Source organism: Periplaneta americana, chromosome 13 (genome assembly GCF_040183065.1).
Source record: "Periplaneta americana isolate PAMFEO1 chromosome 13, P.americana_PAMFEO1_priV1, whole genome shotgun sequence".
Taxonomy (NCBI): Eukaryota; Metazoa; Arthropoda; class Insecta; order Blattodea; family Blattidae; genus Periplaneta; species Periplaneta americana.
The window spans coordinates 15,139,888-15,163,006 of NC_091129.1; the positions used below are offsets into that span (position 1 = coordinate 15,139,888).

Sequence of the window (23,119 nt, forward strand, 5' to 3'; positions counted from 1 at the left end):
AATTTACTTAAATTTAAATAACCTAGATCAGGATTTATTATCAAAATTAGAATTGTATAAACTTGGTCCGTAATGCGTAACGTGGCACTTATTGCGCATAAGCTGTCCATATTCAGTCTAGCAACTTTCAAATGTAACCTCACATTTAACAGTAACGCTGTAGTAAAAATTAAATCAATTTAAATAAAAATTCGAGGTAGAATATCCTGTCAACAACGGAAAACTCCATTTAGGCCTACATAATCGCATTAAACGTAATCTTCGTTTAACGTTTATGTTAGCCCAACTGACACCATCTAATTCTGAGCGACATAACTAGACAACACCTATCCCAACACGAAAGTCTCTTTTCAAAAAAATCCACCAGTAATCAGTGATTTTTATATCATTTCACTGTAGAGCTCTCATTTTCAATGGAGAGAAAAGCACCAGTTCTTCTATAATTCTGGAACCTGTATAAAACAATATTGCACATGCTACGTAACTAAAAAATGAACCTCACACTTTTACCATGGATATAATTCAAAGATTACAAGGCTGCCATGTTCTTTATCTTTATTGTGGCTTGAGTTTTTTTCGTAAGAATGGAGAGAATAAAACTTCACACGTGCGAATGTTACAAGAAACAGAATCTTACTTTTCTATGCCATATAATCCGTTATTTGCACACACGTAGCAAAAAAGCCTCGAACAAGGATATGAGAATAAGAGCGCCATTTTATGTCCGTCGAATTATTGATTTAGAAACAGAAAGAGGATCTGATGAGGGGGAGATCGATAAATTCGAGGAAGCAGGAAGTACTGCGAAAGAGACAAGGATAGTAGCACAGTCTAATATATACAGTCGCGAAGCTTGGAATGATTTTTTGCATTTCTCGCGATAGTTGCTAGCCGCTTGGAGCGCTGTGAGTACTAGGAACAATAGACTGTGCCATTGCCATCGTGATCTAATACAGGCCGTAAGGCAGATCATGTGACTCCCTTAACCCGATCACGAAGGGCGGCTTTTCAACCATATAAATTAGTTGGAATGCATAAACAGTAACATATGTTTCTCTGAAATGTAGTGTAATTGCATTAATTAAATTTAAAGCAATGATTATGAGACACTTCAGACATAATTCACTTGCGAGTTAAGGTGTAATATTATTTATGGTGTGAAAATTACGTTGTTCGTATGTGTAATACCTGCATTTATTTCAATTAAATATTGAGAAATTCTTCTACATTCATTTATGCACGATTCAATCATTTTCAGTTGCACCGCACGAATATTTAGATATTATGTTGAAATTATAGGTTATGTTTACTGTCCCAGTTGCCCTTTCTGTCTAATTTTAATGGTCTCTAATGCCCTGCCACTACATATGTATGACATGTTATATGGAAATTATAGGTTATGTCTACTATATTTAACTTATATTCCTATATTCGCAAGTATACATTACAATTAAACATAATGTCATGTATGATACCCCTCACATTAAATTTTCTGTATTTTAATACTACATTTGAGACTGAATTACTGTATTTATCTACAACCTAAGAGACGAAGTAACACAATCGTACGTACACTAATTTCATAGAAGTAATATAGTAAATTTTCTGTCTACAATTAAGGAAGGTAAATGTGCTAAATTAAAATCAGAATTTAAATTATTTTTTATTAAACCTCAAAATAGCTTCAATTCGTAACTTAAAATGTTAATGCGAACAGATTACGTTAACATGTAAAATTCTCTTCACATTAAAATAACGCAGTTTTATAATTATTTCTGCAACGTATTATGCAGCAAGAAGTACACGAAAGTTATGGACACATTACACTAAATAAAACTTAGCAATGATACGCAATAAAGTTATAATATAATATTTCACTGAGCTCCATACACTGAACACAGAAAACCCGAACATACATTACGGCCTGGTCTAGATCGAAAAGGCATTGACTGTGCCGTATTTCGCTTTGTTGTGAAAAGTTGTGTAAACTGTGAAATGTTCGTTATCAGTTGTAATAACTGTAAATGGCTAAAATACAATAATTTGAATAATAATATGGGACAAGGAAACGTTTGTTGCACTATAAATACTAAGAAAAAGAGGTCAGCGTTATCCTTCTTCCGAAAGATCCAGGAAGGTGAGTTTATAAAATATAATATATACTTTATGAAAATAATATATAAACCTTATGTATTTCGTATTTCAATAGTGGAAGGAAGGTATTAATTTTTTCAAAAGAATACGATATCGAAAGTACAATACATTTTATCGTCGGCTAGAGAAACAGTCTGTGATGAGGCGATAGTAGCGAACCTGGTGGCTAGCAACTATCTATGTATGCATATTTAGTAAATATTTAGCTTCGTGACTGTATATACTAGACTGTGATAGTAGTGCAATGTCAAGAAGTGGAATGATGGAAGAACTGCCAAACAGATTATTATGTAGACAGTAGATCTTGCGGCACTTTGTAAAAACTCCACTTGTATGTCAGGTTCATTCTTAGTTACCGCTACTTTATAAAGGATTGTGTGTCCTACCTGTGCCACCTTCTCTCCCATGTTGGGTGTGTGCAGGGCTCCTTGGAAGAACTTCGCGGAGCCATTGTCTTGAATTGAGAACTGAAACACGTAAGTTGACAGAAATACATTAATTACACAGTTCGTAATAATAAAATGTGTTATTATCTTGAATAAATAACATTACTAATATACAGGGACACCATTTTATTTTACTTCAACTTTTATTGTACCTCATTTTCTGAATGTACTTCACTCCAACCCCCTTTACTAGTAAACTTGCAACCGTCCTCCACACCAGTGATGTCAACTGATGCTCATAAGAGCAAGCGCGCGCTTTAGAGCCCAGGAGAGCCTGAGCGCTTTACAGCGGAAAGGAAAGAGACAGACGAAAGAGGTGGTATATGCCGCTTGGTCGAACTATATTCAGGGACGGCAAGCACTGATGCAATAGCTAAAGGGAAGAGAACTTATTAAATCAGTATCCATGTTAATTTTTAGATTTGTCTGAGAATTATAAGTGCATTATAAGAATATAAGTTTTAATTTCTATGTTCATTTTTCACAAGTTTGTTTCTTTATTGAAAAATAATATTATCTCAACTTTTTTACAGGAAAGTGAAATTTTCAGTTGTTTGTTTAGTAGCCTTTCAGCTACTGAAACAATGTTTTCGTAAATCTAACGTCCTACTTTTCACGTGCGATATTATTCTTCTCTAGTGTTAATATTATATTATATAATTCCATTGCCGCAGTAATTATATTTTAGTTCCTATTTTATTTTGCTTATTTATTTTCATTATTATTATTATTATTATTATTATTATTATTATTATTATTATTATTATTATTATTTTAATATTATACCTGAACTGCGACCGAGCACGAGCGCTGCTCATTCGGTCTCAAATTTTGTTAATACTACTGTATCTTCTTTTTATATTGCTTGTATTATTTTATTTCTATTTCTCTTGTTTGTTTTGTAATTATATTCTTTATTCTGTATATTTAAATTTAAATAAAATAAAATTAATTTAAATTTAAATTTAAAAATATTAATCAAGATAGTGTAGCCTATTAGAATGTTTTAAAATATTCGCATGGAAAATGTTTGTAAGGAAATTAATTAACAAAGCAAATACTGTTACATCACAAACAAAAGATATGTGCGTATGTGTTGGTAAAACGTCAGCTCTATAGCTTCAGCAGATTTCGAGATAATTTAATATTCTGATGACAGAAAGTTGCGCACCAATATCACCTAAAACCATAATGCGATAAGAGTTTTATTATGTAATATTAGTTACAGTTAAAACATATACCTAGACAACTTTGCTTTGTACTGTAATATTCTTTTGATCACTTTTATATTGCTAAAGATACCATTAATATCAATTTCAATTTATCATGTCATAGTCAGTGTCTTTCTTTGGGATAACTCTTTAGGAATGATGTGTTTAATTCACTTAGTACAGTATAGTTGTAGTTATTATGGAATTTGTGTGAATATTCCTTCTTTACTCTTTATTATGTTATTAACGTTTAAAACACAACTGCAATATTAGGCTAAGAAATAGGTGTTAGTATTTTTGTTTTACACACAACATAGAAAATAACAAACAGAAAGAAGCCATATAAAATTAATGACATAAATTTTCACGTTCCGTTTGAAGTTTGTGCACCACTGTTTTCTTAATCCAACAGGCTGCTTATTCCTCCTGGCATACCTAGCGCTTAATGCCCGCGCACGACGTCAAGGTCAGAAAAATGCGCTTTCTTTAACATCAGTGCTCTACACAGAACCAAGGCCGCGTATGCAGTCAAAAGTCGCCTTACAGTCATAATAAACAGTACCGAGTTAGTGAGTATAGTATGTTCCAGAAATATGTTCGCGTTTTCCAGTGACGAAAGAGCTTTCAATATTGAATCATATTTTCGCAAAGGTACTGTCGTCCGTTTGCCTACGTCGCGGTCGCATCCCGGTTTCCCCCACCCGTTTCTGCTCGCCCTTCTGTAAAGGCTAGTGGCTGGGCTGTCTTAGCTCTTTTCTGAAAACATTAATTTCTGTTAGAAATTGAATGTCTACGTAATATTACACAACTGTTTAAAATAACTTAAATAAAAGGGCCTCGTTATGTAATTAACTGTCACGTGATTTTCTCCCTTTCTACGACCCTGCGACAAAACCACTTGGATGGGCAGTAGATACCATGTCTGAGTAATTTTATCTTTTCGGATCGAGCAGAAGTGAAGACTGAATTTACAGTACGTAAGGTACTCTTTTACAGAGTAGGTACAGAATTATTTCGACATGAGTTACTAGTACGAAGAACGAAACTGGTATGTAATTGGAATTAGGTACACTAGTTTACAGTGCAATAATATGCACAAAAGAACTGAAGCCTGTATCGAAATGAATGGCCATCATTTTCAAAAATGTGTTTAAATATCCATATTATGATTATTTTTCAATTTAAATTCATTCTCTATATTGTACGCCAATGTGCTGCAGAGGTATAATATATACTCTATAATGAATATATCCGAATGGAAAGCTCAGTTCGTGAGTAAAACCACTCATTGATAATACTGTACTGTATTTTGATTAAACAAAATACCTAATGAAAATTATCAAGCTCAAAATCGCAATATTCCCTATTTTATGTAAATGGATGAATTACTTTTCTTCCCTTCCATATCTAGTAAAGTGATTTGTTTGTATTTTACGCCAGTATCATCGAACTCTAGTCTTGGAAGGGGGTAGCAAAACGGTGTTTCCGCTTCTTAATCGTTGATCCAAAGGTATAGCCAAGTTAATATTAGAAATGTTAGTAAAAATAAAATAATATCCCTGTACTACTGTTCCTTTATGACAATTTTGAAGTTATCAGAAACTTCTAGAAGTTCTAACTCGATAATAATGCCCCACCAAGCACAGTCGGGCTAGGTAGCGCAGTCTGTAGAGTGCTGGCCTTCTGTGCCCGAGATTGCAGGTTCGATCTCGGCCCAGGTCGATGACATTTAAGTGTGCTAAAATGTGACAGGTTCATCATGTGAATAGATTTATTGACATGTAAAAGAGCATGGTGTCACTCGTGGATAATCTTCATTAAGAAACATCTTTGTTCTTCAATATCAGAGAGAGAGTATTAAAAAAAATCCTAAAGCGGACCAATACCGCGTACTTCAGTATGCTTGTAAGACCTAACCTCAAATAGTTTCTTAACGCTGGCTACCAACGTTATACTCCCAAACACAATGCAACCAAACTAAACCTTGCATAACCATCCGCCACGTAACTCCTTATAGAATCAACCGAGTAATGAAGTAATAATATTAGTGAGGGTATTTTATGTGTTGTCTAGAATATTTATGAAACAGAATTCAGTCAAACAATAAAATTATTTTTACGAGTCTAGTAAAATTAGGTAATATTATTAGTGTGTCTATAAATCAGGCCTCATAGTAAATTTTACCAGGAAACTGTCTGCCACACACAGTAAAATGCGCAATAGGTTTATAGTAGATTTATGTACACCTCCGAAATCTTCCATCGTTTTCAGCATGCCTACAACCAGAGAAAAAATAGTGCAGCGCAACTAGTAACTGATGCAGGGATTCAACAATATGTTTGCAAAAATAAAAACGAAATCATTTATCTTTTCAAATGATCTTTAAATTCAAACCCTAAAACATATTTTTGCACTATCTCATTTTTCTGTTGCATGTTGTATCCGAGTTTCAATTTTTCGAAGCAAGGTTAGGACTATAAGCCTAAATCTGAAGGTCTGGTTAGGGCTGCCTGTTTGGAAAGCCTGAATCTGTTTTAAAACTTATGTTCATTTATGTATATTTCAAAGTGGTGCACTGTATTTCGAAAAATTCTTGGCCGCCGTGTAATATTAATCACTAACATATCGTCACTGATAAGTTCTTGGAAAACATCTGCAATATCCATGTGTATTGCGGGAACCGCCATCTTGCACTGTTGAGCCTTGAACAGCAGTTTAAACGGCAGAGAACTGCCGATTAAGTTAAACTCAAGTTAACTCAAGATTAACTGGCAGTTAAGATTTATAATACCAAGCAGAACGAAAAACTTCGGTTTAAACTGAACGTAAGGTTTAAATGGCGTTTGTAATACCGGCCCTTAATAGACGTAGATTAGGAGTATTTGAAATGCAGATGGCTCAATACTTAGGAGAGAGCGGCCGATCGAGAGTCAGCTATCAATGGAGTTTAAGAGTTACCTTCTTACAGTGTCATCACAGTCTACTATAGACAGTTACGAAGCTCAATACTTACTAAGTATGCATACATAGACAGTTGAAATATGCATCCATAGATAGTTGCTAACCACCAGGATCGCTACTATCGCCTCATCACAGACCCTTTTCCCAGCAGTCGATAAAATGTATTGTACTTTCGATATCGTATTCTTTTGAAAAAATTAACACCTTCCTTCCACTATTGAAATATGAAATGTATAAGGTTTATATATTATTTTCATACGGTCTTACTAATAAAAACTCTATATACTGACGTTTAACTGTCTTATACTTATACAGTGAGTAGCTCGTTTATAAGTCGTGTGTAAATTCCTTACTAATAATCACTACATACGTCGTGTATAACAGTATAACTGTTACACAGCTACGTCATAATTTCGTCATTACTTCGTTACGAAAGGTAATAGAATATCAGAGGTTCTCTATTGCATCCAGTAGAGCGCTCTAGTATGGCGTGTTAAATATCGATAGTACAACTGACTCTAATCGATTATCACACTACATTTTGGTCAAAGAGTACAAGCTACAGCCATATTATTCTAATAATTCTATGATCTTTGGTTTGTTCTTCTGTGGTTACAAGGTAAACATCATCATAAAATGACAGTCGATACGAACAGCTGTTAAAGGAGCGGCCATTCTTTCCCTATATACAACGCTTAAACAAGAGGTTTCGTGTATATAACTACTGCAAAGCAATTCCCATTGTATAGTTACAGCCTGTTTATACGTCCATAGCTTTTTCACGGTTTATTAGTAACGTTTTCTGTCTCAACTCTGCATAAGTCTCGTATAAAAACTATACACGGTTTATTAGTAAGACTGCTAGAGTATATATTACATTTTATAAACTCACCTTCTATTTCAGTGTATGTAGCTCAGTGAAATATTATATTATAACTTTATTGCGTATCATTGCTACGTTTTATTTAGTGTAATGTGTCCATAAGTTCCCTTTACTTCTTGTTGCATAATATGTTGCAGAAATGATTACGAAACTGTGTTATTTTAATGTGAAGAGAATTTTACATGTTAACATAATGTGTTCGCATCAACATTTTAAGTTTAGAATGGAAGCTATTTTGAGGTTCAATAAAAACGAATTTATATTGTGATTTTAATTTAGCACATCTACCTTCCTTAATTGTAGACAGAAAATTTACCTTACCACTCCTATGAAATTAGTGTAAGTACGATTGTGTTACTTCGTCTCTTAGGTTGTAGATAAATACAATAATTCAGTACTCAATTGTAGTATTAAAATACAGACAAATAGCATGTGACGTGTGTCGTACATGACATTATGTTTAATTATACGGTATAATTACTAATATAGGAATATAAGTTAAATATAGTAAACATAACCTATAATTTCCATATGAAATAACACACATATGTAGTGGCAGGGCATTGGAGACCACTAAAATTAGACAGAAAGGGGCAACTGGTACAGTAAACATAACCTATAATTTCAACATACCGCTATCTAAATATTCGTGCGGTGCAACTGAAAATTATTGAATCGTGCATAAATGAATGTACAAGAATTTAGCAATATTTAATCGAAATAAAGGCAGGCATTACACATACGAACAACGTAATTTTCACACCATAAATAATATTACACCTTAACTCGCAAGTGAATTATGTCTGAAGTGTCTCATAATCATTGTTTTAAATTCTATTAATGCAATTACACTACATTTTAGAGAAATATATGTTACTCTGTATGCATTCCAGCTAATTTATATGGTTGAATCGCCTCCCTTCGTGATCCGGTTAAGCGAGTCACATGGTCTGTCTTACGGCCTGAATTAGATCACGATGGCAGTGACACAGTCTATTGTTCCTAATACTCACAGCGCTCCAAGCGGCTAGCAGCTATCGCGAGAAATGCAAAAAATCATCCCAAGCTTCGTGACTGTATATACTAGACTGTGGTGTTACTGATATTTACGACATCTTTGATCTTAATATCTCATGACATCTGATCTTTCAGTATTAATGAGAGCTCACCTTGTGTCTGAGGCTGTCCGACGCCACGTTGCTAAGGGAGGGCGACTTGCGCTCTCTGCTGCTTCTATCCCACACCGCTCGGTAGCGCTGCAGGTCTGACTCGGACGACGTGTTGGGAAACGACTTGGCCACGTGATTCCGCGTCGCTGCAACAATGATCTCAACATTATAAACATTTTAGTATACAGCTGAATGCGCTGCAACAATGCACAATCCTTCATCAGCTCATATTCACAGCTGAGACACTTTCTAGGGGATGTTAATGACGTACATAGGAATTTATTAATATAGCTACGACGCATTAAAAGGATTCCGAGAGATTGGACTATTCGCAAGAATTAAGAAACAGTTAATAATTATATCCAGTTTTGAGATTTTAGACACTCTTTCAGTGCCCTGTTTTCTCGAATTTGAACGCTAATTGGTAGCATAATTTAACAAGGTGCAAGAATGTTAAAACAATGTAGATATTCTGCGTTGCAAACGAATTCAAAGTACATAAAAACTCCTTCACAATTAATAGAAATTAGCAGGTTTTTTTAACGGAGAAAGGCCCCGAAGGCTTGCACTGCAGTTTGAAGATTATTGTGCTTACTATTTCTGTTGTGTGAATGATATATGTCGCCGAATGATCGCGCTCTTGTACGAACACAGCACGCTGTACCGTGAACAAATTCGGACTTGGGTAACTTTCAGAACCCTGAATAACTTCAATGACCACCAGTTACGATTATGGCCTTATTCAGACCTATTCTTCTCCCACAAAACACGTTATCTCCAAAGCCAATCCTATCTTGTAAGATACTGGTCGTTTAACTAACTATATGGTTTGTATTCTACGTTAAAAATGTTGTAAGTAATTTATCTGGCTTATCTGGAACTAATACAACATTCGCTTACTTTGAATCTTCGTAAATTAAAGCGATGCGCTATTGAAAATAGTAGAAATTTGATAAATTTTTATCATTTTATTGTTCTCGCGCTAAAAATGTACGGTTTCATGAAAATTTTATATCAATATATTAATTATAAGTATATTTTTATGTAATTGGTAGAAGTTGTATTAATGTACGGGTTATGTGTAACGAAAACTTTAAAAGTAATTATTTCAAAAGCTAAATTTTCTGCGTTTTCAAGGACAAGTATTCGTTTTATTTCTCAGGAGTTAAAGCAAGTGTGATGAAACTTGGCATAATTTTTCACTAATATCTCTGTTGTGAAAATGATCATTTGATGCCTGTGTTAAACATAATTTCATTCCTAAAGAATTAAACGTAAAGCAATATTATTTCTTTTATTAATGCTTGAACGCTGAAGAAATTATACAGAGCTTTCATCTCAAAACTTCCAGTCTAAATAACAAACTATTTAAATTAAATTCAATTTAAACAAAAAACATGTCAATTTTAGGTATTGAGGGGAAAGTCTGAAACCAGGATTAATTTCATTTTAGATTTCATCCCCCGATTCCCCGATTTGAAATTTCAAATGGCACCCCTATATTTTATACTTAAATATGAAAGAGTGCCATAGTAATTCCAATATACAAATCTGGAGATAAAAATAATTTAAATAACTATAGACCTATATCTTTACTTCCAACATTTTCCAAATTGCTTGAAAAATGTTTAAAGAATAGATTAATAAATTATTTAGAAAAACATAAAATCCTCTCTAAAAATCAGTTTGGTTTCCGCAATAATATTTCTACTGATGATGCTCTTATTAATGTTACTGGAAAAATTATCAATGAACTAGATATCGGAAACAAATGTTTGGGTATTTTCTTGGATCTACGGAAAGCTTTTGACACTATCAATCATAATTTACTTTTGGACAAACTACATACTATTGGAGTTAGGGGTATAGTTTTAAAATTATTCCAATCATATTTTAGTAACAGAAGGCAAATGACCAAAATTGAAGATCAATTTAGCGAATACAAATATATTGATATAGGTGTACCGCAAGGAACAATTTTGGGACCTATTTTATTTCTAATATATGTTAATGATCTGCTAAATATAAATTTAGAAAAATTTAATGGATCTATATATTCATATGCGGATGATACAGTAGTTATTTTCAGTGGTTTTTCTTGGCAGGAAGCATATAGAAATGCTAATATAGGTGCTAACATTGTTAAAAAATGGCTTAATTCCAACTTCCTTTCTTTAAATATATCTAAATCAACTTTAGTTCCTTTTTCGTTAACAGCTGCCAGTGTTCAAAATTTAAAATTTAGCGATAAATATAGACTAATAATACACAGTGAAAATTGTTTAGATCCCAAAAGTTGTAAATGTCCACCTTTGAAAGAAGCCACGTATGTCAAATATCTGGGTATCATTATTGATCAGAATTTAAAATGGCCTCATCACATTACTTATCTTTGTAAGAGGCTTCGTAAAACAATTTATAAATTCGTTAATCTTCGATGCTACTTACCTATTAGAGTTCTACAATGTTTATTTGGCCATTATTCAGTCTATCATTCAATATGGTATAATTGTTTGGGGTGGAAGTACAAAAATTAATCTTAGTCCGTTAAATTTACTACAAAAACGAATAATTAAAATTTGTTTGAAGAAACGTTTCGATTATCCAACTAAATTAATTTATTCTGAATTTAATGTATTTAATATTGAACAAATTTATAAGTATACGCTCTTAAAATTTTATCATAAAAATCGTAATAAGTTTGTATTACAGACACACAATTATGACACAAGACGAAATATTAATTCAACATTAGTAGAACCTAAATGTCTCACATCTGCTGGTCTAAAGCATAGCATAAATTTTGGCCCTCGGTTGTACAATGCTTTAACTAAATTACACCCAGAACTTCTAACATGTAACCCACTAACATATAACAAGAAAATTAGAAACGTGTTAATATCTTCAATTTGATTAAATAAATTTATAGCCTATGTGTATGAATTAATCAACCTATATTATAGTTGTATTCTATAATTTTGAAATATGTGTTAATCCTACTTTTCACGTGCGATATTATTCTTCTCTAGTGTTAATATTATATTATATACTTAATTCCATTGCCGCTGTAATTATATTTTAGTTCCTATTTTATTTTACTTATTTATTTATATTATTAGTATTATTATTATTTAATTTAATTTTTTTATTTTTATTTTATTTTTTTTTTTTAATTTTAATAATATATCTGAACTGCGACCGAGCACGAGCGCTGCTCATTCGGTCTCAAATTTTGTTAATACTACTGTATCTTCTTTTTATATTGCTTGTATTATTTTATTTGTATTTCTCTTTGTTTGTTTTTGTAATTATATTTCTTTATTCTGTATATTTGAATTTAAATAAATAAATAAATAAATATTTCTGAACATTTAGGGGACAAAAAAAAAAAAAAAAAAAAAAATTGTTTATACATCTAATTAGTTTTCTACCGTCCCCTGGCAACCTGCATTTTTGTTAGTGTTGATTAGAGCTGAAGAGAATAAAACTTCAAAGACTTATTGAGCATTTCATGTAATAGTTCTGTTTGTGTATTAAGTTATTTTAAAATAGCGTATAACTTTCAAGAGAGAACAGAAATCTCCTTATTGATTAAACTTAGGAAATTGCATAAAATAAGCTGTGTTTTTATCCTACAATCAACTGATAATAACAAAAATACAGGTTGCCAGGCGACGATAGAAAACAAAAGATGTGAAAACAGATGAATGAAATGTATAAGCAATTGAATGCTCTTTCATATATATATATATATATATATATATATATATATATATATATATAAAATTTCAACTGGTAATGGAAATTACGGGAAAACGGCTGAACGGATTTTAATAAATGACCCCTCATTTTGAAGCTTGGAACCCAACGTCTTTCAGAAAAATAGTAGTTTTCAGTGAAATGTAAATTTTTCAACATAATTTTCCTATTTTCTAAAATCCATCTGTCGTCATTGAGTAATTGCATTTCAGAATAAAACAAAACACACACTACAGTATACAATATTACATGAAGGTCATGCTCTGCAAGAATGCCGACATATTTCGAGGTCAAATTAAATTGGTTATTAAAAACTTAAAGATTGTAAAATTAATTTACAGGTCTGATTCTCTGGTGTGTAATTTTCTGAGTACAGCTGTGTATTGGATATTAAAATCTACAAAACTTGAGGTGGTTTGATGACATTATTACCACTAGAAATGAAATATTATTATAGTTAATGCCAAAGTGAAACGTTTTGGGGTTTATATAAGCAGATGTAGAGTATATCTTAAATTAGATCTTGATTTATATAATTTACTGAGTGGCGGCTATGTAGTACATGTTATTGAAAGCTATTAAACTTACGTAAGATAATGTATGTATGTATTGCGAGTAATTTTACGGCTGTCGCCGTGTCCCGCTTCTCAACTTCCAGGTACTCCGGTTTTGCCAATCGCCCATTTGTAGATCCCTGCAGACCATATCCTCCTGAACCTCCTTGCTCTATTTTTTCATTGGCCTTCCTCTTCTCTTTTTTTCCGGGGGAGTCCAGTTGAAGACCTTATTAGGCCAGCGGTCGGCTGACATTCCCTGGAGATGCCCATACCATATCAGGCGTCTAGTTTCCACTGATTGTAAGATATCTCCTGATACTTGCATTATATTACGGACATCCTGATTCCTAATGTGGTCCATCCTCGAAATTTGACAACTACGGCGCCAGTAATCCATTTCTAAAGCCAACAATTTCTTCTTCATCCTGTCTCTCATGCCTTTGCTCATGGTTGTTATACATGGGCATTAACCCGGCCCAAGGGAAACCAGAGACTTCTTCTCTGAATCCACTTGGATAATTCTTGGCAGGCGCGTCTACGATCGCGGGGGTAGGCCCGACTTTGGTCGGTGGCTAAGTCCTGTCAAGGACCCAGTATTGCGGGGTATAACGCTTTACCCATGTCCTGGGTTACGGACGAAGACCATAATGGCGGGGACGGTGCTGAAGAAGATCTTCTATACAGCGGACTCGGCAAATGTGGCAACATAGTTTCCAGGGTGGAAATGGACACAGGGGTGAACTGGACTCCTTAGTTATGGCAGACAACCAGTTTAGGGGAAGAAAACCCCAACAGAAAATAACCTGGTCCTTCAGGTTGAGGGTTGTAGCGACGGACCTGCACTCCGTCCTTCGTAAAATTTTTTTTTCTCTTGCAAAAGTTCTCAAATTAGCCTCGGAAACGGATGGTCCAAATCGAAGACGTAAGATAATAATATTATTAAAAATCAAATATTTTTGTAGTTATTAATCAAGTGGGGTTGGGTCTTTTTCATATATTTAATGGCGGTGTGGTGTAGATATTTATATGCGTGGTTCTCCTCAGTATTGGCTCGAGAGAGCGCAAAAATTACAGTTCCTAAGGAAAGACCAAAAGGTATTACTTACTGATAAAATATGAAGCCTACAAGATTTTGTAGTCTCCCGATCATTTCAGCAAGATTTCTTAGTAGGATAAAATGATTTTACCCTCTACATTTCAAGGTAGTTTACGAAACATGCAGTAGCTATACCAAGATGCTATGTCTATTGTTCGAAAGCATAGCAAACCTGACATTTTTTTAACTTTCACCTACTATCCGCAATGATCTGAAATAGCTATTGTTTTACTCCCACATGAAAAACCGACTGATCGTCCTGACATTGTTACTTGCGTTTTCGCGTTCGAACTAAAAAACTGAAGGTGTATAGGTTCAAGAGAAAGTATTTGGCATAAAAAACCATTCAGAGGGAGTATGTTTCATAATCATGGAAGCAAATAACTTTCAGAATGTCTGATATTCTTCATTGAAGATAAATCTGAAAAATGTTTATTTGAACGTCTAATGAGCTTAGTTTGCAGCATTTGATGCACAAGCCATTAATTTAAGTATAAAATTACATTGGTGCCATTTGAAATTTCAGAGTGGGGGAGGCTGGAGTGGGGGGTGAAATCTAAAATGCATTTAAACCTGGTTTCAGACTTCTCCATCAATATCTAAATTGACGAGTTTTTTTGTTTCAATTGAATTCAATTTAAATAATCAGTCATTTAGACTGGGAATTTTTAAATGAAAGCCCTGTATAATAACTACAGTCCTGCCTTTGGATACTTTGAATACAAGTTAGGTGTACATCCATTATACTATCATTTCTTGGTAAGCAAGTTGCGATTCAACAATTCACGCTCCGGTACTGTGTATTTACATCTGTTTATTCGAGCACTTGTCTGTATATATCAGTGAATAACAGAAATAGTACTCATGTACAAAATAGACTACTAGACACTTCGTTTAACTAATAATAACAAATCATTTATTTAAAGAAAGTTTAAATGTAACAAAATATAATTTTACCAGGGATAGACAAAGCTAAAAATAAATTAGGAACCAGCCCCTTTATTGTCAGGAGCTAGCACATTTTGTCGACACATGCTAAGATAAAGATGCATTTACATAAATATATTAAACAATATTAAATATATATGCAATACAAACATACGCTCTCAAAGACGATCTGAAGCTACTATGTAAGACAATATCTTGAAATGCACAACAAATGTAACTAAATTAATTTAAAGGGAGAGGGTGGTATTTTTTTTAACTTTTTTCCTATTTGGTTTAAAATATTAATTTTTTGTATGTAGAGAGCTCATAGCTGTGGCAACTCAACCAAATAAAAATATTATGAAAAAAAATATTTGGGGGCCTAAATTTGAAAAAATATATCCAATGCAGGATTGTACTAAAACCGATATATCTAAACCGTTTTTAAATATAGATTCAAACAACTTTTTGCAATGTATTTGCAAAAGCATATTCTATAAACTGTCTGTAACAGAATTTTGATATTAGTCCCTACGTTTGTAAAATAAACAATTAAAATGTAATAACAATTTTCTGATTTCCTTTCCTGCAAACAAACAGACGTATTTTCAAAATGAAATCAATTACCAAATTCTATTACAGAGAAATGTTTTCTAATAGTCTAAAGAATGTGTGTTCTAAATTCCATGCATGTATCTTTAATAGTTCAGAAATTATATCCATTTTTGTCTGGCAATGTAGCAAAAAAAAAAAATGAAGTTACTGTAAACCGATAAAAGCGGGCGTGTGATTTAAAAGCCATAGCGCAGAAAGTTTAAAAATGACGTCTCAACATCTGATAAGGGCTCAAATACCCACAAAATGTTATACAATGCATTTCACACATATCAAAGGGTATTTTAAAGAAAAAACAATTTTGCAAATTTAATTTACCGGAAACAACAATAAAAGTGGGCGAGTGATTTAAAAATACATAACGCTCAGTTGGTAAAGAGCGCTCATCGCGCAAAGCTGAGAGGTCCTGGGTTCGATTCCCGGTGCCGGTACGAATTTTTCTCGTATTTATCAGTAATAATACAACTGACTAGTTAAGACTAGTCGTGTAATACTCAATAAGGTGGGCGAGACCTCATTCATATTTGATATATAACGTAGGAAGTTTAAAAATGGCGACTCAACATCCGATAAGGGCACGAATACCCACAAAATGTTATGCTATGCATTCCACACATATCACAGGGTATTTTAAAGAATGTTTTTTTTGAAAATTTATTCATTTTTCACCAAACACATCATCCTCTCCCCTTAAGAAGCACATTCGAATTCCCTCCTATAACCGTTTTTGTTAACATTATGCATTACCGCAGTGACATAAAAGAAATCGAAAGTTTTAAAAAGTGTTGAACTGAATAAACAATTTAAGCGCCACATAGAATCTTTTAGTCGCCATGGCTACCTGATGCCCGCAATTTGTCCACCTTTGATTTTTACAATAAATAAAATGCATCTAGATATGTCCGATAATGAAAGTTTGGAATTAAGAAATGAAAAATATATGAATGTCAGCAAAAACTTAAAATGAAACTAACAATGACCGCGTGTTTTACGAGTGTCCACACATTACAATCAATGACTGTAAACATTTTTAAGTGTTTCAAGTTCTATTCTATCGTTGCACAAAGAGATAAATTCACAATGGTGGGTTCAAAGTCAGCTACATCCCGCCAAAAATCAGGAACATAGCAAATTCAATTTTTCAATATATGTTTGTCTATATCGTAACTTTATGGTGCCAAAGTAACGAAACTGTTTATAGAAAAGCTGTTGTTAAAATTGGTTTTATTGTTTCTCCTGTAAAATTTTATAAAATGGATGCAGCTGACTTCGATATTAGACAACTCATTTCTCCTTTCACTATTTCTTTGTGAGTTATTGGCACTGTTTGCGTAAAAAAAAACTATTTTCAGTTAACACATAACATGATAATCTGTAACTATGGTGCATTCATTTTAAATAGTGGAATATTATCTGGTAAAAAATCTCGCAAATGTGTTAAGTAAGAAGCTGTAAAATTCAAAATGTTTACTATTAACTACATAAAAAAATGCATAACTCCATTATTTTAAACCTATGGCACAAATCATCTACAAAGAAAAGCAAGGAATCTTATACGTAAATCGTAAGATACAGAAGCAATGCGATAACAACTGTATTTGACTTAAGTTCAAACTCATATATTTAAAACCAACGGCTGCTTGTTAGAGTGGTAAGGTGGTGTGTCTCGCCATGCCAGCCATGCTGTCACGTTTCCATGGTCACCAGTCTCATGTGCAGGTTGAGTGCAAGAAGCTAGACAGGTTCTGACAGTACAGATGTGGTATTAGAGCCGTATTCATAAACGAGACTTTGAATGAAGACTTCCCAAGGTCGACTTTCGTAGTAAAGATTAACTTTGTTAAAAGTCCTATTCATAGACAATACTTCTAAGACTTTGACTTTGACTTAGGTAAGTCGAGATTTGACGATCTTGTTCTAATGTTGGCAATCATATCACTGCCTTCTAAACGAATTAAATTAATAGATAGTTGAAATAAAGTAGGCATTGCCACAATCAAAGCCATCTTTTGAGACACAAATCGATGAAACAATTGAACATTGGTACATGTTAAGCAATTGCTAACCGTTCTTTCAGCTTTACATAAGAATAATATTATTCGAGGCTTATTGTGAAACTAACGTAAGTACAAACATTAACATGTTTAATTCTTTACACCAATCGATAATAATTTGTTCTTCTACCTGGCCACAAAAATCGTAACTCAGTTCGAACAGTCTTGTATATAACACAATTCATAACTACAAAACATAATGTATGTATGTATTTATTCACACTGCAATGGGTATATACCCGGTGGCAGTGGTAACTAATTACACTCAATAATTACAATAATAAACTTATTAATTAAAAATACAATTAATAATAATACTGATAATTAATACTAACAATAATTAATAATAATAATAATAATAATAGTAATAATAATAATAATAATAATAATAATAATAATAACAGGGAATATCCTAAATTAAATGAAGCACTATCACTTAAAACAACATTTGAAATAAATATAATTTGTATCTTAAAACTAAGATCGAACTAAAACCCACGAGTATGATATGTTCATATCTGCAGAAGTACCTTTCAAATTACACTCATTTCGCTGTCAACTCACTCACTGCAATGGAAGTACGACACATTTCACTGATTCTATCCTCATTTCACTAACACTTCAAAAATATTTCACTGTTCAAATACTATTCACTGCCACTATAAACTATAAAGCTTCACTGACAGGAACACGTTTCACTTACACAGCACACTTCACTGACACGACATACTTCTTCACTGATACAACACACTTCACTGACACAACATAATTCTTCACTGATACAACACTTCAATAACAACATATCATTTACACCCTTCAAATACTGTGTATAAATACCGTCTATTAGTAAGGTCCTTAAGCCTATTTTTAAATACATTTTTGGTTGTTGGTAAAGCCTTTAGTAAGTCTGCAGGTAAAGCATATAGAATAAAGCATAGGATATAGTTTATCTGAAATAGTATTGCCTGTTAAGAATTTTGTTGTGAATAAAACATCTATTGTAGTTACGTTAGTTTCACATTAAGCCCTGAAATTATTTCATTTTAAAATAATTTTGTTATGAAGATATGGAAGATAAGATGCCACCAATGACAGACTATGAAAGAGACATATTATCCTACTGACAGTTGGCAGAGTCATTCCCTGCATGTCTGCAGAAACTACTTAAAAATTATCTGAAATCAATATACAGAAAACATTATTATGACGACCGCAAGGATTATAAATTAACTGCATTTCCAACTGTATAACCTAACCTCTACAGAATTAAATAGTAAGAATCAATATTAAGTTATTAATCCTTACCTATATCTAAAATCGGGACGAAATAAGTTGTATTATTTATTGGTGGATCAGATAATCCTCTTTTATTATTCATCAATGAAACTTGAAACATGACGAGGATATTTAATACCGGTACTGTCTATCAAATCTGTACCTTGATTTGAATTTATAATCTATACTAATAATAAATCTGTAGCCAAAATTTTTCTGGTAATTTTCGATTTTCCAAAAATAATTTGTGTTAACAGGTATAATAAACCAACCTGAAACCGACAATCGCTTTTTTTTTTTAATTTTTGTTTGTATGTCTGTCTGGATGTTTGTTATCTTTTCACGCGGTAATGGCTGAACCGATATATATGAAAATTGGAATATAAATTAAGTTCGTTGTAACTTAGATTGTAGGCTATGTGGCATTCAACATACTTTATTTAAAAGGGGGGTTATAAGGGGGCCTGAATTAAATAAATCGAAATATCTCGCTTATTATTAACTTTCATGAAAAATATTACATAACAAAAGTTTCTTTAAAAATGATTTCCAATAAGTATTATTCTATACAAAATTTTGATAGGACTGATATTTAATGAGATTAATGAGTTTTAAAATTACAATAACAACACCATCTAAGGCGCTGTACTGAAATAAAAACAAATGACTTCGTCTATAAGGGGCCTTTGACAACAACAATCGAAAGTTATTAAACATAGCTAATTAATTGTTTAATTATTATTTCACCATTGGAAAGTGTAGTTTCTCTAGATGGACATAATTCTACAATGTTATTACAGTAACTTCTGAAACATATAGCAAGTAATATAAAGTATACATATTAAAACTAAATGATGTGTCAATCTTCATTAAACTACGGTTACATGTAATAACAATTAAGAAACATGTTAAAGGAATTGTCATGTACCAAATGATTGCTCTCCGGACCAAAATGACCGAATTTTAATTATTCAAATACGATTTAAATTAAGTAACATATTAAACGATTTATCCTTCTATCAAACACGAATGTTCCCTGAATCAAAACGTCTTATTTTAATTATGTAATTACTTTGTATTTATTTCTAACAGGTGCAGCGGAGCGCACGGGTACGGCTAGTCTATAATAATAGGCTAAGGAACATGGACAGCTTTAATAATCTCCTAGATATCTTTAATATTCTCGGCAAATTCAACAATTTCTCAAATATCAGTCATTTTCCTTTTGTCCACGAACGAAAGTCAAAGTCAAAGTCTAGATTTTCGGCGACTTCGAAGTAAAGTCACGATTGGAGTTTACTTTCCTCAAAGTGTCGACTGTGAATAGGAAAATGGTGACTTTGTACTTTCCAAAGTCAACTTTGGTCCAAAGTCTCGTCTGTGAACACGACCCTTAAAGTCATGCCCGCACGGGGATGGCTTTAAACAAGACATTTGTACACGAAAACCTGCGTGTAAGCTGGATTATCAAAGCGAGAAGCAAATACTTGAGTCTAATGTAGCAATATGCTGCAAAAAATATTTATTACTAATCATAATATCTTGTGAGAGACCTCTGGTGGGCAGCAGCTAGAATTAAGATCAATTTGAAGTGCTCTATGTGATCCCAACTCAAATGAGGGTTAAACACATACCATATACCGTATTCGGCTACTGGACTGTGACGGCAAGTGCTTATTATATCTCGTGCTGTAAAAGTTTGTGTTGTTGTTTCATACAGTGGCCGTATAAGGTATAGTACAAGCAAATATACAATCAGCAATACTGCCAAGTTTTGTCACTGTAACTGGTAATATTACTAAATAATTAGCAACTGTTTGTGTCACACCCCTTACCAATTGCTACGAGTTTTCATTGCTTTTTCAGAAATAATTTAATGGTACACACACTCATTTTATGGCGATTACATATTTCTGAGGTTCTTTTCAACGCTTGTTATTAAAATACAGGGTGATTCACGAGGATTTACCGTCACTTACGGAGCTCATTTCTGAAGACATTCCGAGCAAAAAATGTCATATGAACATGTCTCCTAATCTCAATATTTTCATAGTTACACTAATTAGAAATTCATGTTGAATCTTTCGTACACTACTTTTAACACTTGAATATAAATAATTGATTACATGGGGATCTTACTCGTGTTAATTGTGTAAGCATGTGCGGCTTACAGCTGTTTCGGTGCTTCTTCACACCATCCTCAGAGCCTTCTAGATCTCGGCGTCATCTCGAACTTCTCTGCCTGTTATGTGGGTGCGTTCGATTGTTGAAAAGTGTTTAAGTGTGGTGTCAAATAGTGTGTGTGTTCTGAAATTGATCTGTTTGTTGAGAATTTGATCAGGATGTGTTTTAGTGTATTTATATATTTCATATTGTTCTAGTGTGTTGAGTTTTTGGTTTTTGGGTTGTATGTGTAGGATTTCCATGTCTGTATTTATGTTATTGTATGTGTGGTTAGCATTAGTTATGTGTTCGGCATATGTAGATGTATTGTGTCCTCTGGTTATTGCTTTAATGTGTTCTTTGTATCGAGTTTGGAATGATCTGCCTGTCTGTCCAATGTAGAAACTCGATACAAAGAACAATTAAAGCAATAACCAGAGGACACAATACATCTACATATGCCGAACACATAACTAATGCTAACCACGCATACAATAATATAAATACAGACATGGAAATCCTACACATACAACCCAAAAACCAAAAACTCAACACACTAGAACAATATGAAATATACAGACACACCAAAACAAACCCTGATCAAATTCTCAACACACAGATCAATTTCAGAACACACACTATTTGACACCACACTTCAACAATTTTCAACAATCGAACGCACCCACACAACAGGCAGAGAAGTTCGAGATGACGCGACGCCTAGATCTAGTAGGCTCTGAGGATGGTGTGATGAAGCACCGAAACAGCTGTAAGCTGCACATGCTTACACAATTAACACGAGTAAGATCCCCATTTAATCAATTATTTAATTAGAAGTTCTTATAAAATAACTTTTTTTTCTTCAGTTTTAAGGGTAAAAGAATATTATAAATAGGGAATGAACCATTCAGAAGTATAATGTCTTTAAATTGGCTAGTTTTCTGAAGCTAAAATGTGTTTCAAATTTATTGCTTTGTACAGATTTTGTTTTTCAATCTTTAACTAAAACTTACATCATTATTACGCACTTATCACAAAACTTGTTACAACACATAGCCTACGATTTTAGAAACTTGATTCTTTACAGTTTAATTATCATTTTAATGTGCAGTCTTGAAGAATTTACAAGAGTGGCGTGATTTGTAATGAGTGTTATATATTTTTTTATTTACTTATTTATTTAATCTATCAGGATTAAGGCCATAAATCCTTCGCTTACATCCTGCCACATAGCATATATAAATACAAAAAATAAATAAAAACCCTGATGAAAATGATACAAATTGAGGGACGTTTTCACAAAACTCGATATCTACATTTTTTTGACGTATCTTTATGTTTTTGGATCAAGAGAATCCAATGGTGCTATCGGAATTAAGCTGAAGTTGGTAAATACATCAGTAAATTGATGTTGAAGTACAAGAGATTTTTCAAAACTCAGTTTCTACAGTTGGAGAATTTTTACAAAACTTGTTATCCACAAGAGTTGGCATTAAATAAATGCTATGTTAATGCTGTACGAGACTACGACACTATTAGAACCTGTTGCTTGTCGGAATTGCAAGTGAGCAGAGATGAGGCTACAGGATCCGTGGAGCAATTAAGGCAACATCTTCGGTACCGTGAATTTAAAACCTGGTGTGGATACCCTCAGAAGGGAAAAGGAGTTGTATTGTTTGAAGAAGTACCTGCAGCCAACTCGTGGATCATCAAGCATGAAGGATTATCAAGTTCTGAATGGAGGGATATGCTAAAAATGATTGCGATGGTGGCACCAGTACGTTCTCTCCCTGGTCGCTCTACAGGCACAACCCACTGTAGGCACTGCAGTGAGTATGAAACTTTACCA

The 23,119-nt window shown here is 33.2% G+C and overlaps 1 protein-coding gene across 1 annotated transcript in view; it reads right to left on the bottom strand.

The window, feature by feature from the left end:
• The window catches only part of LOC138712640 (voltage-gated inwardly rectifying potassium channel KCNH6-like), a 352,191-nt gene that overhangs the window by 22,195 nt on the left and 306,877 nt on the right, over positions 1–23,119 (bottom strand). The window contains exons 7-8 of the mRNA XM_069844606.1: positions 8,825–8,970; positions 2,541–2,621 (exon numbers count right to left, since the gene is read on the bottom strand). Of these exons, the coding sequence (XP_069700707.1) occupies positions 2,541–2,621; positions 8,825–8,970 (227 nt within the window). The remainder of the gene's footprint in view (positions 1–2,540; positions 2,622–8,824; positions 8,971–23,119) is intronic.